The sequence below is a fragment of the Ambystoma mexicanum genome, chromosome 10 (assembly GCF_040938575.1).
Source record: "Ambystoma mexicanum isolate Mex_15411 chromosome 10, UKY_AmexF1_1, whole genome shotgun sequence".
NCBI classification, from domain to species: Eukaryota; Metazoa; Chordata; class Amphibia; order Caudata; family Ambystomatidae; genus Ambystoma; species Ambystoma mexicanum.
Genome location: NC_090932.1, coordinates 1502965580 through 1502985607, shown reverse-complemented (window position 1 = coordinate 1502985607; position 20028 = coordinate 1502965580). Strand labels below are relative to the sequence as shown.

The following is a 20028-nucleotide window of genomic DNA, read 5'->3' as shown; positions in this document are numbered from 1 at the left end:
TGTCATTGTAGGCGACCTACCATCTTTAATTGACAACCCTTCTTGCAACCTTGTGATAAGAACGTTTTCCATTATCGCATCCCCTTTCCTCCATACTTCATGGGTGTCCATCCCCTGGGGACAGTGCTAGAACATTTGCACAGCACAAATTGTCAGCAAAATGAACCTGTAACTTGCCCCTGTCACAAGGGGATAGGAACCCTTCTCAGCCTGGGATGGGAGGCCTACAAGGGTGGACGACAGAGCCAGTCCTAACCCAAGGGGGAAGGTGGCCAGGTCTTTGTTTCAGACCCAAAGTCACTGCTGCAGCTGGATGAAGAGAGACCAGTAGGAGCTGCACAAGCCATCAGTCCCCCACTAAAGTGGTAACAGCGACGGGTGGAGACCGTTATATGAGTGAGTGACATCAAAGGGGCAGAGGATCAAAAACACAAGGAGTAGAAGGAGTGATGGTGACTAAGTTGGGCAGAGTATATGAAGCCACATCCCAAAATCTTTTCAATAGATAATAACATCTTGACAATGTAGGGCCAGTTTAGGAAGCTCCCGAGGGAGTTTAGACAGATAAGGCATTGACCTTTAGGCTGTCCCTTCTAGCCAAGCCAGAATCTAGGCAGTTGGGAGAAACAAGTAGTATGTACTAACCTAGGAAGTAGGGGCTCTTGGCTTAGAGTGTGATTGGTGCTTTTAGATGAGAGACAGAGGGACTGCCCTAGCACCCTGGTAAACGTTCAATAAAAACCCGTGCACCATCTCTAGGAGTTGGATTGTTCTTTGAGCCACCTGTGGCCGTTCATAGGAGGCTTGTGCGCTGGGAGGAAATCTTCAGTGTGTGGATGAGTGACCTTCCTATCCATAGTACACCCTGGCACGGCAACTTCTTTCCTGGGAGTTCCACATCCAGGAGAGTCCTTTCTGGGCCTTCCAGTTCTAATGGGGCGCTTACTGACACAGGCATGGATGAATCGCTGCAGAACGAGACTGAGCAGGAGCTTCTGTCCTCTGCCAGATCTTTTCATGATAAAGGTGTGGCTGAGTTTCTATGCCTTCCGGCTCCAGTTGATCCCCATAGTGACCCAAGGTTTTGTCTGGCATGTTGGTCTTAAAGGCAGCAGATCGCTGAGGAATTGTTATCCAGGAGGACATTCTGGCCAATGCGGCTAAAATAGTAGGGTCCAAGCCACGCTCAGCAAATCTTTTCAATAAACCAATGGATCAGAGGTATAGACAGGTGCAATCTGATGTAGTTAATTTGAAGGTGTGCCCACTACCCTAAGTTTTTGTTGTAGCCGCAGCTTCCTTCTTTCATGGGGTTCACTTCCACATCTTTCACATCATCATCTACTTCCTATACAATTCCCTAATAAACTCACTTACGAAGCAAGTCTATGCAAACGCGACCCTGCCCCTTCGACATGCTAACAGGATGTGTTGCTAGCATCAGCCAACCAAGCACTCTGAAGGGAGCTGTCAGAGTTGCAGAATGAGTTGTTAGTAGAAAAGCAAGCAGCCTTTCAAGCCACTATGACTAATTTGATTCATTCTGATTCATTTTGCGCTTTCTCCCAGCGCCATTACAACAATTAAGAAAACAATGGTACAATCATAAATGGGCAATGAGATAAGCAAGTCATGAAGAAGACGAACGGGATAGAAAATTGGTTTTGAGATCAGTGCGGAAGAGAGAATAAGTAGAAGAGGAAGGGAATTCCAATGAAGGGAGGCCAAAAGAGAAAAAGAGCTGAAACGGGATGAGGCAGAGGGGGGTTTGGGAACAACCAGCTGAAAGGATAGTTTAAAAAGTAAGTGAATATCAGAACTATAGATAAAACGATAGAGGAGAAAGGCGAGTAGACGGCAGTCCAATCAACAGAGAAGATCAATAATCAATATGAGAAAAAATAAGGGTGAAAACAAGAAGCTTAGTGGCTTGAAAAGACAGAAAAGGGTGAGGATGGCAGAGATTAAAAAGGATAAAGCGACACTTGCAGGCAGTGAGGTAAATGTGAGAAGACTAGGAGAGAGAAGAGTCAAACAGAACTCGAAGAGGAAATAGAAGAGACAACGTGGATGAAAGGGGAGATGGGGATGAAGAAGAAAAGTAAAGAACCTCAGTTTTGGAGGAATTCAATTGGAGAATGTGAGTAGCCATCCAAGCTTGCATGGCAGAAAGACAAGCAGAGACATTGGAGTGGCGAGCATCATTAAACCCAGAAAAGGAGAAAAGATTTGAGAATCGTCCACATAGAAGTGGCAGGACAGATTGTATGAAGAGAAGAGAGAGGAATAGTATAGAGAGAAAATAAGAGGGCCAAGAAATGTGCCCTGACGGACACCATAAAGAAGAGTACGGGGTGGAGAGAGCTGACACGGCCGAGAAACTGAATAGGTATGGCCAGAGAGATAGGGCTTAAACCAAGTGAGAGGAGAACCTGTAATACCCAAGGATGAAAGTGTAGAGTGGGATGATAAACCGTGTTGAAATCAGCAGAAAGATCTAAAAGATCTAAAAGAATAAGAATAGAGGAAAGTGTACTATGCCAAGCGGTGAGCAGAGAGCCTGGTACATGCCACGTCCATACCATAAGATCTTCTGGATGCTTCCGATCATCATATTGACACAGCGTCGCAAGGAATGAGTACTGGTGCAGACATGCAAAGGATAGTGTGGCTGCATTCTTCCAACTTTGAACAAGATGTACAGGATAAGATCCTGGACTTACCTTTTGAGGGGGCAAAGTTCTTCCATACCTCTTATGAGGAGCTCATAACAAAAGACATTCAATGTTACAGCATTGTCCCTTGCATTCTTAACACATCATCTAAAGAGAACCTTGCACTCTAGCACTTCTTCAAGACAATACTTTAGAGCAAGCACCTAGTGGATTCAGAGGCTTCCTGGAAAGCAGACAGAGCCAGTCAGAATGGTCGCTCATCATTCCCAGGAAAAAGCAACTCACAGCTACCAGAGGCTTATATAATACCGCAAGCTCCACGTCCTTCCACAGGGAGAGAAAGCCAAATTATATCATCGTTCTGGTGTCCACCCATCTTCAGTCGGAACCAGAACTTTAGATTTTAAAGCAGGTTGACACATCATCTCTGGGGATCCATGGATATATTCTGTGGTCTCCAGGGGCTACACGCTACCCATTCCCCCATTCCCTCCTCCTCCAACTCCTCTCCCTACTCTACTCCCTCTTTGAGGCAGGCAGGTGCTGCAGTTCTCCTCCAGGAAGTGTCGAAACACCTGGAAATGACAGCCATGGAGTATGTCCCCTCCTCTCGGATAGGTCAATGATTCCGTTTCATGGTGTTCACTGACCCCATGAAGAACCCGGTGTGGCTGAGGACAGTGCTGGAAATGACACCTCAACCTCTGTTTACTCATAGAAATGCTCACATGCACTGTGCTCTTTGCATCTTTGGCAAGATGATTGTTTATGCGCAGTGGGCCTGAAGGACACTTACCACCATGTCTTAATTTGCCTCCACACAGGCAATGTCTATGCCTGTCATTGGGAGGTATGCACTTCCAGTACAGAGTGGGGACCTTTGGTCTGAATGCAGCCCCAAGAGTCTTCACAAAGCTGATGGTGATGTTCGGGGATCATCTCTGTTGGAGGCATATTTATTCATATTTATCAGTACCTGGCTGACTGGTTGATATGTGCGGCTTGAGGAGAGTAAACCAGGTCGGCCTGGATCATTCTTCTGGCAAAGCAGGATATTTGCCTGCAAGCGTTTGGGCGCCGGCCGCTTCGACGCAGCACCTTGTGTGCAGTTACCCGTCTGGTGCTCTGTGTTGGCCGTGGTCAACCGAGCGCAAGGACCTTTCAGCGCCGTATTTGTCCTTAAATATATTGTCATCCCAAATACACTAACAAATGTGGTGTTTAGGATGACAATATATGATATGATAGTTTATTTCACAGCACGACAAGGCAAGGGAGGGGAAAAGCAGAGAACACAATGCTCTTACTAGACCCTGTGACATCGAGAACATGCAAGTGCATTGGAAAACGAAAGGGGGAAAGTGCATTGAAGGGGGAGAGTGGAAAGTGTGGAGCAGAGGAGAACAGATAAATAATAATAAATACAAATAAACAGATAATGGAGGCAATAAACAGTGGTAGTGCAGCCAAGAAGTGGTAAGTGCTGTGTTTGCGGCAGCAGAACTGAGTAAGTCTGATAAGTGCAGAAGGAGGGGGAAGAGGGGACTGTATGGATACAGATACAGTCCCCAGTGCAAGGGGTGGCCAGGAGGCAGTGCAGGAGGGTGGCAGGGTGAGCAGGTACCTAGGCCTAGGGGACAGAGGGTGGCCAGGTGCACAGTGCCAAGAAAGAGCAGATCAGCAGGGGAGAGGGGGAGCAAAGGCAGAAGCAAAGAGGAAGGTCCTCAGGCGCTTCCGGAACCGCAGATGGTTCTCCTCAGGTTTTAGAATGTCAGGGAGGTTGTTCCAGAGAGAGGTCCCAACCGAAGACAGCGATCTAACCCCAGCTTGTTTCTTTGAAAAATATTTGAGTTGTACAAGGCACACTCAGTAATGGTAAGCTCCATCTAACACTTTAACTGAAAACTCCACTCACTCATAATGGAGTGTTCACAGTTCACTTAAAGTGGATTGAACATCCATTTGCTGAGTGAGCCGTGTATTCCTTAAATATACTGTCATCCTAAACACTTTTATTAGTGTGAGGGATGTCAATGCATTTAAGGACACATACAGCGCTGGAGGTCCTGGTAAGGCCAACACGGCACGCCAAAAGGGTAACCACACCCACGCTGCTGGACCAAAACGGCTGGTGCCCAAATGCTCGTGTTGAAAGAGGGCACACCTTTTCGTCTGGACCCTGTGTTCAAACTAGGCCTTTCATTCAACTGTGCGAAACCTGAAGGTGTCTCCCTGTCTAGTCCCCGGGGATCTGTCATCCAGGTGGCCAGGTCATGGCCATCGCTTTTGGATCAAGTTCCTGGGGGTGGACCAGTGCAGGAGGATCACCTGGATGGGGCTCCTTGGGCAGTGGGAGTGGGACACTGACGGGTGAGATGTGGTATCCCCCTTCTTTAAACACCTTTTACCCAGTCTACCGCGTAGGATATTCTAAAACACTACCCTCCCGCCCCCTTTCCGACACAAACACTTTTGCACAACACGAAAGAAACATGAGGGCCAGGCAAAGTCAGGCAATTGACCAAAGCCTCACACACCTGACGGCCCTGTCCTTTACCCACAGGGATAAAAGGTGGAGCAAGAAAGCACACTATGAGCAAGGCAGACCACACAACGTGAAAGCTAACTCAGCACTGCAGTTCAAGAGGAGGAGAAAGACGGCGCGAGTGGAGAGCATACCAAGGGAAGAGGTGACCTTGCCCTTATCGAGAGAGACCCGTGGAGCCTCAAGAGAAGGAATTGTAAGGCCGTGGACAATAGCCATTGTGTGTTGCAGCAGATTTTCATGGTACCCGGGCACCTCCTCCGCTGACGGCCACGCCGAGGAGAGACGCATGGCCCAATGGTACCGTCCTTGACTCTACAGACAAGAAAGCAAAGTGATTCAACACACCCGGTGAGTCAAGGGGAGAAACGATAAAGAAACTGAAACGTTTTGAATGAAAAGCGGCAAACAGCTGATTTGAATTGTAAACAAACTATTAATAAAAAAGGGGAATGCCAGCATAGCAGAATCAAACACCACATGGGTGTTCACTCGAGAAACGGTAGGCGATTACCCTGCTATTGAACTGCAGTAACCAGAAGGCCATAGGAAAAGGCGGAATGGGATCAAAGTGGTCATACAAGGGTCTTGTCAAATCCTCCTTACAGTTGAAAGTCTTTGACCGGCAGATGATTGGGAAACTAAGGCAATCTAATCGCGCATGGTATGAAAAGTACACAAACAGTACTTGGCAAGAGACAACCTGACGGAGGGATGCTAACAAGAAGGTACGAAATCTGAAGTCCCTGGAACATTGTGTTGACAGAAGTGAACCCGGCGTAAGGATGTCCGCAGTGATACGTGTTAAAATGACATTGTGATTTGTAAGTACAAGGGGTCCATTGTGAACCCGAAGGAGGGGCACTGACGATTGAAAAGGTGTCCGAGCCCGAAGGAGGGAGATCCAACGGTGGAAAGTCACCACCCAAAGTTTGCTGAGAAAGGAACTTTGTGTTTGGGGGTTTGCTCCGGAGGAGGGGACCCAGGGGTAAAGTTGTCACCCACAACCATACGTAAAACAGAACTTTGTGTTTGGGGTTTGTGCCTGGAAGAGAGGGGACCAACGGGTGAAGTCGTCACCCAAAGCCATATGTGAAACAGAACTTTTGTTTTTGTTTGCTGAAATGATCAGGCCCTCAAAGGCAAGCGATTTTTCATTACAAAGAGACTTAGCCATCGAAGCACCTGATAGCTGGAACTGAACTGTCGGCTCATGCTGGGAAAGCTCGAGTGTGTGCTGTACTCAGGAGATCCATCTTGTCCCATGCTTAATATGTGGGGAAGGGAGACCCCTCGCAATCACATCCTGACTTATTATTTGTGAACACTTCTTTCTTTATTGAAACCCCTATCCCACACGCTTTGTTGTTGGGGAATTGGCAATGCTTTTTTTAGTGTGGGCCCTTTTTACTTTGACAAGATTCCACAAGGACTGCCTTATTTTTCATTTGATGGTTGACGCTTGCTCCAATCTTAGATTGAGGTTTAGATTAGGCATTTTTCCAGCCTGCATATTGCTTAAATAAACACCCTTGAATCATGATCACTTGTGTGTCTTTACTGTTGCCACCATGAGTTCCTTACATAACCAAGAGAAATCTAATTTTCAGCCAACCCAGATCATTCAGTTTATCGACCTGCACTGGGGCACCGTATAGGGGTGCGTCTTCCCAACACCGGAATGTGTCAGGAAGATGAGAGAATTGGTTGCCCGCTTGCTCAAATGAGCAAATGTTTCAGCATGGTAGTTTCAGTGTCTACTAGGTATCATTATTGTCCAGATGTATATACATATTTATCTCTCGTCATTTACAGACAGAACCCTATGATGGTATCTCTGAACCATAATATATGTTACCCATTATATATTTAAGTGTAAAAATAATGATGAGCGCATTAGTTAAAAATCATAATTCAGTGGAATAGCCATTACCTTAAATTATAGAAAACATTCAAGGGTAGGGCTTAGTTCCTGCCAATTACAGATTTTGAAACCACAAGTTAGGGCATTGACATGTAAGGAAATATTTCATTCTGCAACTTTCAGCTGGATCCACCAGCTCTTATCTCCCAAGCAAAGCACTTTCAGTGGTGGTGGCTCCTGTTGCAGACTGTTACTAAAAATACTGTTCCATATCTACCACCATTGTGCAGCTGTAATCTATGATGTGGGGATCAAAAACGTTGGAATCATGTATCCCAAGCCCATGTGTACTTGTGTTATCCTTTATAGTTTCTAGGGCTTATGCAGGGATCTTTGCCACCCTATGTTTGGTTGCCCTCTTCCGCTTTCCTGTCAAAGCTTAATATACATTTCTGCTTGCTCTGATGATGGGACCTGCTGGCTGGCACCTCAGATGATTGCCTACCTTGCTTAAGGGATTTGATCCATCCCACCTGAGTTTGCACACAAGCATTCTACTTTTGTTTCAATAGTAATGTCAGTTCTTGGCTCTTCAATTCAACGTCTTCCATAAAGAATGTAAAACCTACCTATTTCCAGAATTTCCCAATAACAAACTCTGAGCTTGTATCTCTGCACCGCCGTATGTATGCCGGAATGTCTGTATTCCTGAACCTACCCTGATCTACCACAGTAACCCTTATTTTCCAAACACTGTCCTGTCATCAGGTGTTAGCTATTGTGAGCTTCCACTGTAGATGCCCAGATGCCTACATTCTATGCCTGAATGGGCACATATGGAGGTGGAGCAGCCATTGTCAGCCGTAATCCTGTGAGTCATGGGCAAGTCAATATTCACCCATGACTCACAGAATATCCATTTCAACACAAAGGTTTATGCCCCTTTGAACGATGCTCAACTCTGGCCCCATGTCACTTCCCGAATCATGTTGATTTCTTCATCTTTTAACACTGAGACCTACTCACTGTCTCATCTTCTAGCAGTTTATTTTCAGAGACTGTGTGCCTCAGTTTGGACACCAATATTGTGGTTTCTGAGTGTTCCTGTTAGCATTCTGTGTCTTGTTCTTTATTCAATTTTTTCTCACATTTCTTAATGTGCCCTGTAATGTAAAAATACATGTAATGTTAGATAAACTGTTACTCAGATGGTCTCTTTTCTATTCTTCATTTTGATATATACAATTATATCTGACCTCTGCTCCTCTGTTCCAGATGATTTATATCATGAAACATCTGCTGATTACGCTGTGAGTTCCAGTGTGGAGAGATTAAGCATCATTGAGGTAAGGGCTCCAAATTAAACTTACTCCAGAGTACAAATATGTCTTCTGTCCTAAGTGATTCGGTGTGTGCTTTGTGCACAGTTGTATTTTGTGTGTTTAAATGTTCTACAGAAGTGAATACATTCTTGTGATGACCTGGTATCCAAATGTGATGCACAAAGAGGCTGACACATTGGTTGGGTTCAATAACAGAAGAGAGTTTATTCTGATCAATGAAACTGCAACTAATTAGAAGTAAACCCAAGTCTTTGTCTTCGGGTTGTGGGTTTGCAGAGTTCCAGAACCCTTGTTGACTTGTGATGGTAGGCCTACTGTGGCTAGTTTGCTTCAGACTTGGATCAGTCGGAACGCCTTCTCCAGCAGGTCAAGTGATTGTGTGAGCTATTCCAGGACCCACTCCCCTCTTCCAGACTATTGGGTTGATGCCTGGGATGTTGTTGATTTGATTAGTTGACCACCTTCCTGCTCCAGGGTCCTGATAACCGGGACACCCCTCACCTTGTGTAGTCTCACTGGTGCCCAAGGTACATCTCATGCCACCTCACAATTCCTCAAAATTGCTGGTCTCCAAATGTTTTAAGCGGAGCCCCTTTCATTAAAAGTATTTTGAGCAGGGTCCCCCCAAATGCTATTTCTGTTAAATTTGCCCGTTAAAATCAGTCTACGTCCTCCTTTTTAGAAGGTCCTCGCACCCTCTTGGACATCCTTCTACACCCCCCCCAAAGAGGCCGGCCCCACAGTTTCATGGACCACTTATATACATTCATATGTGGGCTAACTGGCTCTGCTGGAACCTTCCTGTTCTTTTTTGCAAGAAGGGATACTTGTTCACATCCAACCTCCTCAGATATAGTGATGGTATCTCAGCATCGTGTTCCTTTCTCTCTGACACAGAGTTTAAGGACTTCCACCTCCTTCCCCCTCCTAGGTGTTTGGTTTCCGGATGGACAGCCTTTTCTCGCCCCCTGTACCACCACACAAATCTCTGTCACCTTTCCGCCTCCTACACTACCCAATAAATATGTTCTTCATCCTTCTGGTGGTAACATTCTCTTCGTTGTTTTTTTCTTTTTTAATTTTTTATAAAGCGCCAACTTTCCCATGGTCCTCAGAGCGCTACAATACATACAACACAAATAACAGACCTAAATGAAAAATAATAAGCATAATAAAATAAAACAGAAAAAAAACAATTAATAACGGTTCTTAGTCCTGTGGTGAATGAGAGTCCTCCCAAGGAATTACTATGGCTCAAAAAAGATGGAACATTACTGTCTCCGCAACCAATACGAATATAGTCAGAGCCCTCAATCAAGAACCACTCCTTAATATGAATCCTCTGCAAAGGTCTGAAATCCTGAGTTCTAAAACAGCTCCCTGTTACCAGTCCAAAACTTTATTCTGGGGGCTTCTCTCGGCTCAGGTCTTTCCAATGTGTTCACATTAACAATGTTCCTTTTATCTGCAACTAAACTTTTTAAATGTAGATCCACAATCTCAGGCATTGAAGCCTTACAATGTCTCTCGTCATGAAATTATGTGTTGATTCAATCATCAAGCACCTAATTACCGGAGGATTTGAACAATTCACACTGCATTACAAACTGGAGTACTAGAGTCAGGCGGCATGACTGCACCAATATCAAGGCCATATGGTGTGGTGTGACCTACAGGAGGCAGATCCTTAGAAGCCAATAGATCACAGCCTGGCTCTAAGTACATTTGACAGCTTACATCTGCTTTACTGATGATAGCCATGGTTGAAAAACGGATTGTTTGGCATTCCATGTCTACCCTTTCAGATTGAGGGATAAAGGAGTCAAAGGAGTTGATCCACTCTTAAAAATCCATGACAATCTCACATTTATTTAGATCACAGATAAAGGAGAGAAGTATAATCTGCCAATTTCCGGCACCCTTCGTTTTGATTCTTCCAAGCTGCAGTTAGCAAGCGCTTCAGTGATAACATTATCTATGCTCTTGAAAGGAGATTGCATTGCATTGTTAATGCAAGGCCTAGACAAACTAATTCACTAATTCACTGGGTAAAGGTTCAATGGTACCATCTTCACACTGGGTTTGAATATCGGGTTGGAAATTCTCTATGGGTCCCTTGATTTCACTTTGTTGTCAGGTAGTAATCAGGGAATCTCTTTTCAGATCCTGGTTAATAATCAGAGTCAGTTATATGACGAGATTCAGGACCCATAGATTATCGTCTTTCATTTTGCAGGCATTGTTTACGTTGGGCACTTCTAACCAACCCATTTGTCATGCGGCGATCACTTGGCGTTAGAGGGACACCCACCCACTACCCCAGAGGCTGGGTGTTGGAGAAGAAATAGTGTAAGTATTTTGACCAGAGTTGTGATTCGGCAGTGACAGAAAGCCCATGCCGTATGTTTGCCCCAGAGGTTGTGGGCTGAGTGGTTAGTTGTGAGAAATAGACACCTTGTTTGTTTTATGTAGAGCTCCCATTGGGCAAGGTCCTCCTCCAGGTACCTGCTGCAAGATATCTGGAAACATGATGCTCCTCGGTAGACAACTTCATTGTTCTTACTTAAATATTTGAGTAGTAAAATTACGTTAACTTTTTTATAACGTTGTTAATTTTTTTAACTAGGAAAGCAGGATATCAGATCTTCTATCCATCCATAATCAGGCAGTAGTGGCCACAAACAAGCAGACATAATGTGCCTTTAAAGAATGTGATTCATACAAAAGTTTTGTCTGCATAAGAGATAAAATTGGCTGATGTTCTATTTTTCTTTAACACTGCACGGAGAGAAGTTTTGGATATAAATACATGAATTTCTCTTTTAATGAGCAACTTGGCGGCTCTCTTGATGGTTATGCATTTTCAGCTAAATGTAATTACTTATTTAATTTAGATCAAGCTTTCACTAAAATAACCTCAAAGCCGAGTGGGAGGGAAATGTTCCAGGCGATTACTTATAAACATCAGGTGGTGAGCATGAGTCACACGTTGAACTGACGGTATGATGAATGCAATTATGAAAGGAGACCGATCAACGGCAAATTAAATGGGATGATCGCCAGGGCCTCGGAATATGGTGTTGGCTGAGGATGGGAGTGCGACAGGAAAACAATTCAGAAATGGCACTTTATCTTCTATAGTCTAAATAAAGGTTTCTTCCCAAAAAAAGGAAGTGGAAGATATGTTCCTCTCCATCTTGCATAATTGATGGCACCTACTCAGTGCGGACAGCCATCTCGACATCAGTCATGTGTATTGAGAGTTGCCCAAGGCTTTGGCAAATGTTTTATAGCAAACCCTCCAATTTGTCTGTGTTGAGAATGCCACGTTTTCATATAGCTCTTAGTAGGTAAGGTTAGATTCTTTATAAGCTCCTAATGTTGACAGATAAGGTCATTAAGGCGGTACACTATTATGTGATTTTGCTCAGGATCACCCAGTTTAGTCAAGCAGGGGCTTTAACTTGAATTCCTGGATCCAGAGGCAAGAATGTGATCACCAGACAACTTCTGTTTCATGCAGTTTGATTTCCCCCTATCTGTTGCCTGAAAACCTTTATGACTACCTAATCAAAAGGCTGGATGTTTCTGTTTTCAACATTCCTTCTAAATGACAGTGGACAAGAGTTAATTGAGAGTGAGTACAACACCTACACCTACAGTTCATCTGTATCCTTGTCCCTGTGTGTCTCTCATCCTTCCAGATCCTCCATTTTGTATAGGCCATGCTTTCATTTCACATAGTTAACATACACCTCAAGCCTTGCTTAGAGAGTGTCTCAAAGTTTTGTGCACGGGATCATTCTTGTCTGGACGCTCCTCTGTAGGTTCTCTAGTGTAAGAAAAAAGGGGAATAGACACTAGGCTACCCCTACCTTAGGCGTGGTGGGGGGCTATTAAAAAAAACGAGTAATTTCTTAAACTAGCTATAGAAGATCACACTTTAAGTAATACGTATAAAACAAAGTTTAATTGAGAGAACAACATATTAAAAACATATACATAAAAAGGGTTACAGTTGTTAACCAAAAAGAAGACAAGAGGACATGTGTTGCGATATTTATATTGAGTCAAGCAAGAAATTCAACATGAAAAAATTAATTACTGTGTAGTAACAGATACCAAGCACATTTCTGCAGTGTAAGCCATGGATGGCCATTGTTTCACCCTGGTATTGGCACGATTTTACTCATGGTCAATCACTTTAATGGGACCTCACACCTGGGAATGATTTCTCTGTTGGGGAAAACCCCTCAGATTCCACTACTGTTCTCTTTAACTGTAAAACGTTTGGATTGAAGAAAAAAACAGTGACTTTCTATGTTCTGAGGAGTTCTACGTTCTGAGTCTATAAACACGTGAGCCTATGGTTTCTGAGGAGTTCCACAATATTGGAAGTTTAAGCAAATAACCATGTATTCAAATAGATTGTGTCCTCTCACATATTCCTCATCTTATGATATCTTTGTTTCCAGCTTCGGAAAAAATGTTCTCGCGGCAGAGGGCTCTGTGCGTCGAGACGGTTGACTAGATGTCCCCCGAGGGCGTCCATCTCGGCTGATGTCATCGTCAAGTACATATACCACACAAAGCGCCCGTTGGCTTCAGTTGCATTTTTCCACAAATGCGATTGCTTCGAGAATTATGGCGCGCTTCAGTTTTCTACGAAAATGTTTAGAAAATGGCCACGTCATCAGCTCCAAAAACTCAGAAGACAGGCTTCAAAGAGAGCCTAAAATGCAGCGCCAAAATGTCAATCACGGACCTGCATAAGACATGCATTTGGTGCCCGGATGTAGAGCATGTAACCACTGACAGTCGATCCTGTCAGTCGATGACAGGTAAAGCCTTTAAAGAGCGTAAAGCTAAACTATCAGTGGGTAGGATTGACCCCAAACCCCCTTCCACTCCTTTGAAATTTGGGTCATCCCACGAGCCCGACTAAAGATGAGTGGGAACTCTTTAGGAATAAAATGGTCAAAATCTTCGAGGAGGCCTCGTCTTCCTCGAAAGAAGAAAAGTGGCCATGCTACAGTCGACGATCATAAGGCCAAGCCAAAACCCTGTCTGCCCTCGAGCCCGGGTCATAAGACTAAGACTTCTCAAGAGTCTTTCAGTACTCGACAAGACAAGAAATCGTCGAGTCCCTCGAATCACAGGCTAAATTGTTGATTCCATCGACACCACTGATGTCGACACTGTGATGCCATCGACGCTGATACTAAAAACATCAACCAGACTGTACATTCATTGAGGCCTTTACCACAAAAAAAGTCAGGAAAAGGTTTTTAAACCGCTACCAAAAAGATATTTTCAGGTCCTTCATATTAATATATGGAGGCCGATGAAACATCAGATTAAACCCATGTATGTGGTCTTCAATTGGATACCCCTAGTATTCATAAGAAAACTAATGTCCCTGAATGTTTCATTTCTGAAGAGACCAGGGTTAGGGAGCTAGAAGACACCCTACAGACAGCTTGTGGGGTAGACACCACCCCATAGCTAGATTTTGAGAAACCGGACCCAGCTGATCATGTGGATGCATCATACAGAAGCCTAATGTCCAGAGTGGTAGAATTCCTAGGATGGAGTAGACCAGCTCCTGCAGTTGAACAAGATGACCTAACAGACTCATTAGACTAAGGTCCTCAATATGACCTGTAAGAAACTCATGGTGGCAACAGTAAAGACAGACACAAGTGATCAGAGTTCAAGGGTGCTTATTTAAACAATGTGCAGGTTGGAAAAACACCGAATCTAAACCTAAATCTAAGATGGGAGCAAGTGCTGACCATCAAATTAAAAATAAGACAGTCCTTGTGGCGTCTTGTCAAAGTAAAAAGGTCCTATGCTAAAAAAAGCTATTGCCAAATACTGACAACTAATTACAGAAAGAGTGTGGGATAGGGTTTCAAATAATGAAAGAAGTATGACAAATAATAAGTCAGGATGTGATTGCCATGGTTCTCCCTTCTGCACGTTTTAAGCATGGGACAAGATGGATCTCCTGAGCACAGCACACACTCAAGCTTTCCCAGCACAAGCCGACAGTTCAGTTCCAGCTATCAGGTTCTTTGATGGTTAAGTCTCTTTGTAATAAAAAGTATCTTGCCTTCGAGGGCCTGATCATTTCAACAAACTAACACAAAGTTCTGTTTCACTTATAGCTTTGGGTGACGACTTCACCCCTGGATTCCCCTCTTCCGGGCGCAAACCTCAAACACAAAGTTCCTTTCTCAACCAACTGTTGGGTGGTGCCTTTCCACCACAGATCTCCCTCTTTCTTGCTCGGACCCCTTTTGACTCATCAGCCTCCCTCCTTAGGGTTCACAATGGCTCAATTAAACAGTTCCTTTCAATAGTTCTTTTACACAGATCACTGTGGACATCCCTCTGCCAGGTTCACTCTTGCCAATCTTCACAACGCACTGTTTGTGCACTCTTTTTACAGAGCGGATTTTGTTTCCCTTTTGTTTCCCAATCATCTGTCGGTCAAAGACGTTCGACTGTATGGAGGATTTGACCCGACCCCCGTATGACCACTTCCACCCCTCTTCTCACCTTTCTCCTAAGGGCTTGTGGTTACTGTAGTTCAATCGCAGGGTAATCACCTAGCATTTCTCAACTGCACACTCACGTGGTGTTTGAGTCTGTTATGCTGGCTTTCCTCTTTGCAGTAATCAGTCAGTTCTTTGTTTATTCAATGTTCAATTAGCCACTTGCTACTTTCGTTCAACACAGCTCGGTTTCTTTATCAGCTCTCCCCTCGACTCAACGGCTGTGATGAATTGCTTTGCTTTCTTGTCTTGTAGAGTCAAGGCCGGTACCATTGGGCCATGCGTCTCTCCCCGGCTTGGCTGTCAGCATGTGCGGCGTCCGGGTACCGTTGAAATCTGCTGCAACACACGCAGGCTATTGTTCGTGGTCTTGCAATACCTTCTCTTGAGGCTTCATGGGTATCTGTCAATAAGGGCAAGGTCACTTCTCCCCTTGGTATCCTCTTGACTCGCGCCATCTTTTGCCTTCTCTTGAACTGTCATGCTGAGCTAGCTCTCACTTCATGCAGTCTGCCTTGCTTGTAGTGTGCTGTCGTGCTCCACCTTTTTATCCCTGTGGGGAAGGGAAAGGACCGTCAAGTGTGTGTGATTCTGATCAATTGCCTGACTTTGCCTTACCCTTGTATTGGGACATGTCATGTAACGGCTCTGGTGCTAGTCTGTTGTCTTTCACGTTGTGCAAAAGAGTTTGTGTAGGAAAAAGGGGGGCAGGGGAGTTTTTTAGAATATCCAACGTGGTAGGATGGGGAAAAGGTGTTCGAAGAAGGGGGATACTGCGTCTCACGCGTTGGTGACCCACTCGCCAAGGACCTCCCATCCAGGGGATACTGCCCCACTTGTCCACCCCCAGGAACTGGATCCAAGAGTGATGGCTTTGTACTGGCAACTAGGATGACAGATCCCCGGGGACCAGACAGGGAGACACCGTCAAGGATAAACCAAGAAATAGACATGATTTAGTCGTGGTAGTACAAGATCAGAGGAATAACAAAATAGATATGCAGATGCCTCCTATACATAAAGGAGTATAGATAACGCAGTATGTGCCATGGCCTCAAATTGACAAAAATGATTTGATTAAAGCTCTCCCCAGCTTATAGCCGGAGCTAGTAAATGGATCTATTAATTTGAAAACAAACAGCAGGTGTAGCCTTAGCACTAGGAGACCTTAAGAGTTTACTGGTCGCCATAGTTGTGGACCAGGCCGGGGACATATGGGCAAGGGCTGGGTACTCTGCGGTAGGTCTTGCAGATAAGAAACATGTTGGTGCAGCCTTTAATGAGGTAAGGGCAAGGGCATGGGATGCCCTACAAAGGATGTACCCAGATACCCCTGACGTTAGTGTAGTGCACAATGGGTGATGATGAGGACCCAGTTAAGTTCATTCTTAAGTTACAGGAAATGTAGAGAGTTGAGACAGGGGGCCAAGGGGACCATTTGGTACCATTTTTCTATTTTATCATAAAGAGGGGATTACCAAAAGAGGTCCAGAAAGCACTAGATACAATTGTGGGAGTTGAAGCCAAAGGGTGGGCAGAGATACAAAGTATAATAGTCCACCATTGTAAGAAAATCAAAGAGCGGGACAGGGAGACAACCCAGATGCAGCAAACGGACGAGGCAAAACTAGTGGAAAAGAAACTAAATAAGATTGTCGTCCAAATACCAGTGATGGCACTGGTTCAGGGGAAAAGGACAACAAATTGTGAATGGCACATTTGCAGCACTATGGGGCGAAGGAGGACATGGACAATGGGGTCGGGGGGGGACAGTACCCCAACCCACAGTAGCAATATGAAGGAGCAGCAAGGGAAAGAGGAGGATTTCAAGGAGCAAGAGCAGGAGCCTTTTGGGGGATAGGGACCCTGGGAGGAGGATTGGGAACATCACAGTGCTGGTATTGCGGGAGATGGGGGCATTTTGCAAGGGAGTGTAGGAACAGGCTTGGGATGGGATTTTATTATGGGTCATCACCTCCAGGGCAGGGATTCCAAGGACCTCAAGGAATGGGACAACAGCAATTTGGGCGAGGGGGTCAAAATCAGTTCCCTAATGGGGCTGACTGGCAGGGGCAACATGGGCAACAACCACAGGGTGAGGGAACACAGTTCAACAGGGTGACAGAGGGAACAGGTGCCCCATTCCAAGGAGTTACAATGGCGGGGGCGGCCCTTTTTCATTCCCTGTGACAAATACATATTCTGATTAGGACAGCCCACAGAGGGCACTCGCGTGTCCAATCCTATTGAGAACCGCACATCCTGAAGAGGAGCCCTTGGTGGAGGAGGAAATAGGAAACAAGCAATTTATATGTATGGTAGAGTCAGGTGAAACGCAGGGATTCTCTGGGGCTATTTCTATGGTTCCATACACTGAGGAGCTGGATATAATAGTGGGAGGGAAGGTAGTACGAGCCCCCTATGTTATATTCAGAGAGTTCACCTGTGAACTTTCTGGGTAGGGATATGCACAGTAAACTAAATATAACTATTTCCGATGCTTGTTAATCTGCCTAGAATCACATGCTGTGCATATAGTCTAACATCTAGTGGTAACCACAGAGTATTGCATCTTGTCTTTCGAGGATCGAAGGGGACATCGACATGGGTGTGCCTGTAACACTATCCCTAACGTGACGTGCAGTGTACCCAAAACTAGCTAGCTGGTCGCCTTATGTGGAGCTCCTACCTATTGCAAAATTGTTATATTTCCCAATCTCTGGTCGTTTATTATTCGTTCCCTCTTCGATTACTTCTTCCTATCCGCTGCCGAAGACAGCAAAGAACAGACTTCGACAGCTGGTGCTCCGGTCGGCACTGCCGACCACGTGGCCGGGCCTTCTGGCCAGCCTATACAGTAGGGAGAGTGGACTCTGGGGGTTTCTATACTTTTCAAGAATGTCTTTCCTTCTCCCCTCTCTTTGCCCTTTCGGTCTTTCTGTCACTTTCACACACCTGAGCTATCGACAGGACACCATTTAAATGTTGCCCTTCCTGTAATGGAAAATACCACTGGAAAGACGAGCACCGGCGGTGCAATAAGTGTCTTCCCCTACATCACGACGAGGCATCCTTTAAGTACTGCCAAATCCTGCATCCTAAGACGATCAAGGAGCGTCGAGTGAAGCAGTGGGCAGCCTACGCCATATCGCAGGCCGAGGGTAGCTCCCCTGCCGCAGCAGCCGCCAAAAGTGATGAGGAACTAAGTGACGGCAATGGCTCCGATCCGGCTGCCATTGACCTCACATCGTCGCGCTCGCGCTCTATGGCAAACGTCACTGGCCCCACCAGGCATGACGATATGGGGAAGGTACACCCCCGCTACAGGGACGCACACGATACACATGGCACCAAAAACACAACCCCCTGTCCACGGGCAAGGCACCGCTGGACAAAGAATGTAAAAAGTTGTATGCTCTTGGGAAAAGAAACACTACTGCAGCAGCATATTCTACCCGCATAGGGTCTACAAGAGGTCCCTGAACCAGTGCGTTCTCGCCTGCTTTTGATTGTTTCAGAGGGTAAGCAGGAGAACCACAACATCCTCCAGAACACTTTGGATGCTTCTGAGACAGCAGGGAGTACCTTGGCCCAGGGAATCCCTTTTAAAACGACATGCCTAGTTGAAAAACTCGGGTTTCAAACCACAGATACAGGCATCGTTAATCAACAAACCGGTACACAAGACTTTAAAGACTTTGAATCAGATCATTCAAAGACCCTTTCAACAGGGGGTTGGGGGGAGTTCTTGCTGCTCCTTTTGTGGGCAATCCTACTCTCGTTCCCCACACAACCAATATGGCTCAGGCAACAATTGGTCCTCAGGAAAGGGGCCTGCCTCTGCAAACCCATATCCACCCAGAGGACAAAGCCGTGGGAAAGGAAGGGGGTGCAACGCCACCCCCAGAGGCTCCCCGGGCTCCAGTCAGAAATGACTCTGAAATCCGGGTCCCCTCCCATGCCTCCCCGGTCGGGGGACGTATAACAACATTCCTGCATGCATGGGAGGGGATTACCACAGACCAGTGGGTGCTCAAGACCGTCACCCACGATTATTGCATCGAGTTCAGCCAGCCACCTCGATACAGACCTCCAAGATCTAGGTGTCTGACACCTGAAGATCCTGCAGGAAAAGGCTGCAATCAAAGTCGTCCCCGTTCTACAGGTAAACAAGGGTATTTATTCACTATGCTTCCTTGTACCCAAAAAGGATCTCACCATGCGCCCTGTGCTAGACTTGCGCCCAGCGACCAAATTTGTCAAACCACAAAAGTTTGGAATTGGTAACATTGGAAGAAGTAATTCCCCTGCTAACACAGGGGGATTACATGGCAACATTGCACATGAAAGATGCATACTTTCATATTTCAATGTTGCCGGCACACAGGAAATACCTAAGGTTCATGATAAAGGACAAACACTATCAGTTCAAGGTCCTTCCCGTCGGCATTGCCTCGGCCGCAAGGGTATTTACAAAGGTACTGGCAGTTGCAGCAGCACACCTGCGCAGGCAATCCATCCCAGTTTATCCTTACCTTGACGACTGGCTCATAACAGGGGACTCCTACGGAACATGCCTGTCGAACACTCAAAAGAAGATAGACCTCTTCTTCAGTTTGGGATTCTCCATAAACGAGAAGAAATCCAGCCTAGACCCCACCCCAGCCAAGTCAAGCAGTTTCTGGGGGCTCTTATTCGGACAGAAGACTGCCTCGTCTTCCCTGCTGACAAGAGGGTTCAAAACATGCTGTTTCAGATCCCTCAGTATGTCGCCAGTCGAGAGGTGACAGTACGCAAGGCCATGCTACTTTTAGGGATCCTAATTTACTTGGTTCTTCACACACGTTTGTGCATACGCCCAGTACAAGAGTGGCTCAGCAGCCAGTGGTGTCAGGCCAGCGGACAATGGGACGATCCAGTGGTTGTCTCGGCAGCCCTCGTTCTCTCTCTGCAGTGGTGGGCAAGGGAAAACCTCTTGAAGGGGAAAACCTTCACCACCCCCGCAGTAGAACCACTCTCACAACGGATACATCTCTCACCG

General features: G+C 45.6%; 1 protein-coding gene across 12 annotated transcripts in view; it reads left to right on the top strand.

The window, feature by feature from the left end:
• PITPNM2 (phosphatidylinositol transfer protein membrane associated 2) overlaps positions 1-20028 on the top strand; it is a 1944277-nt gene that overhangs the window by 1306751 nt on the left and 617498 nt on the right. For all 12 annotated transcript variants that reach the window (XM_069619654.1, XM_069619653.1, XM_069619649.1 and 9 more), the window contains one exon: positions 8360-8430. In XM_069619654.1, coding sequence (XP_069475755.1) covers positions 8360-8430 — 71 coding nt within the window. The remainder of the gene's footprint in view (positions 1-8359; positions 8431-20028) is intronic.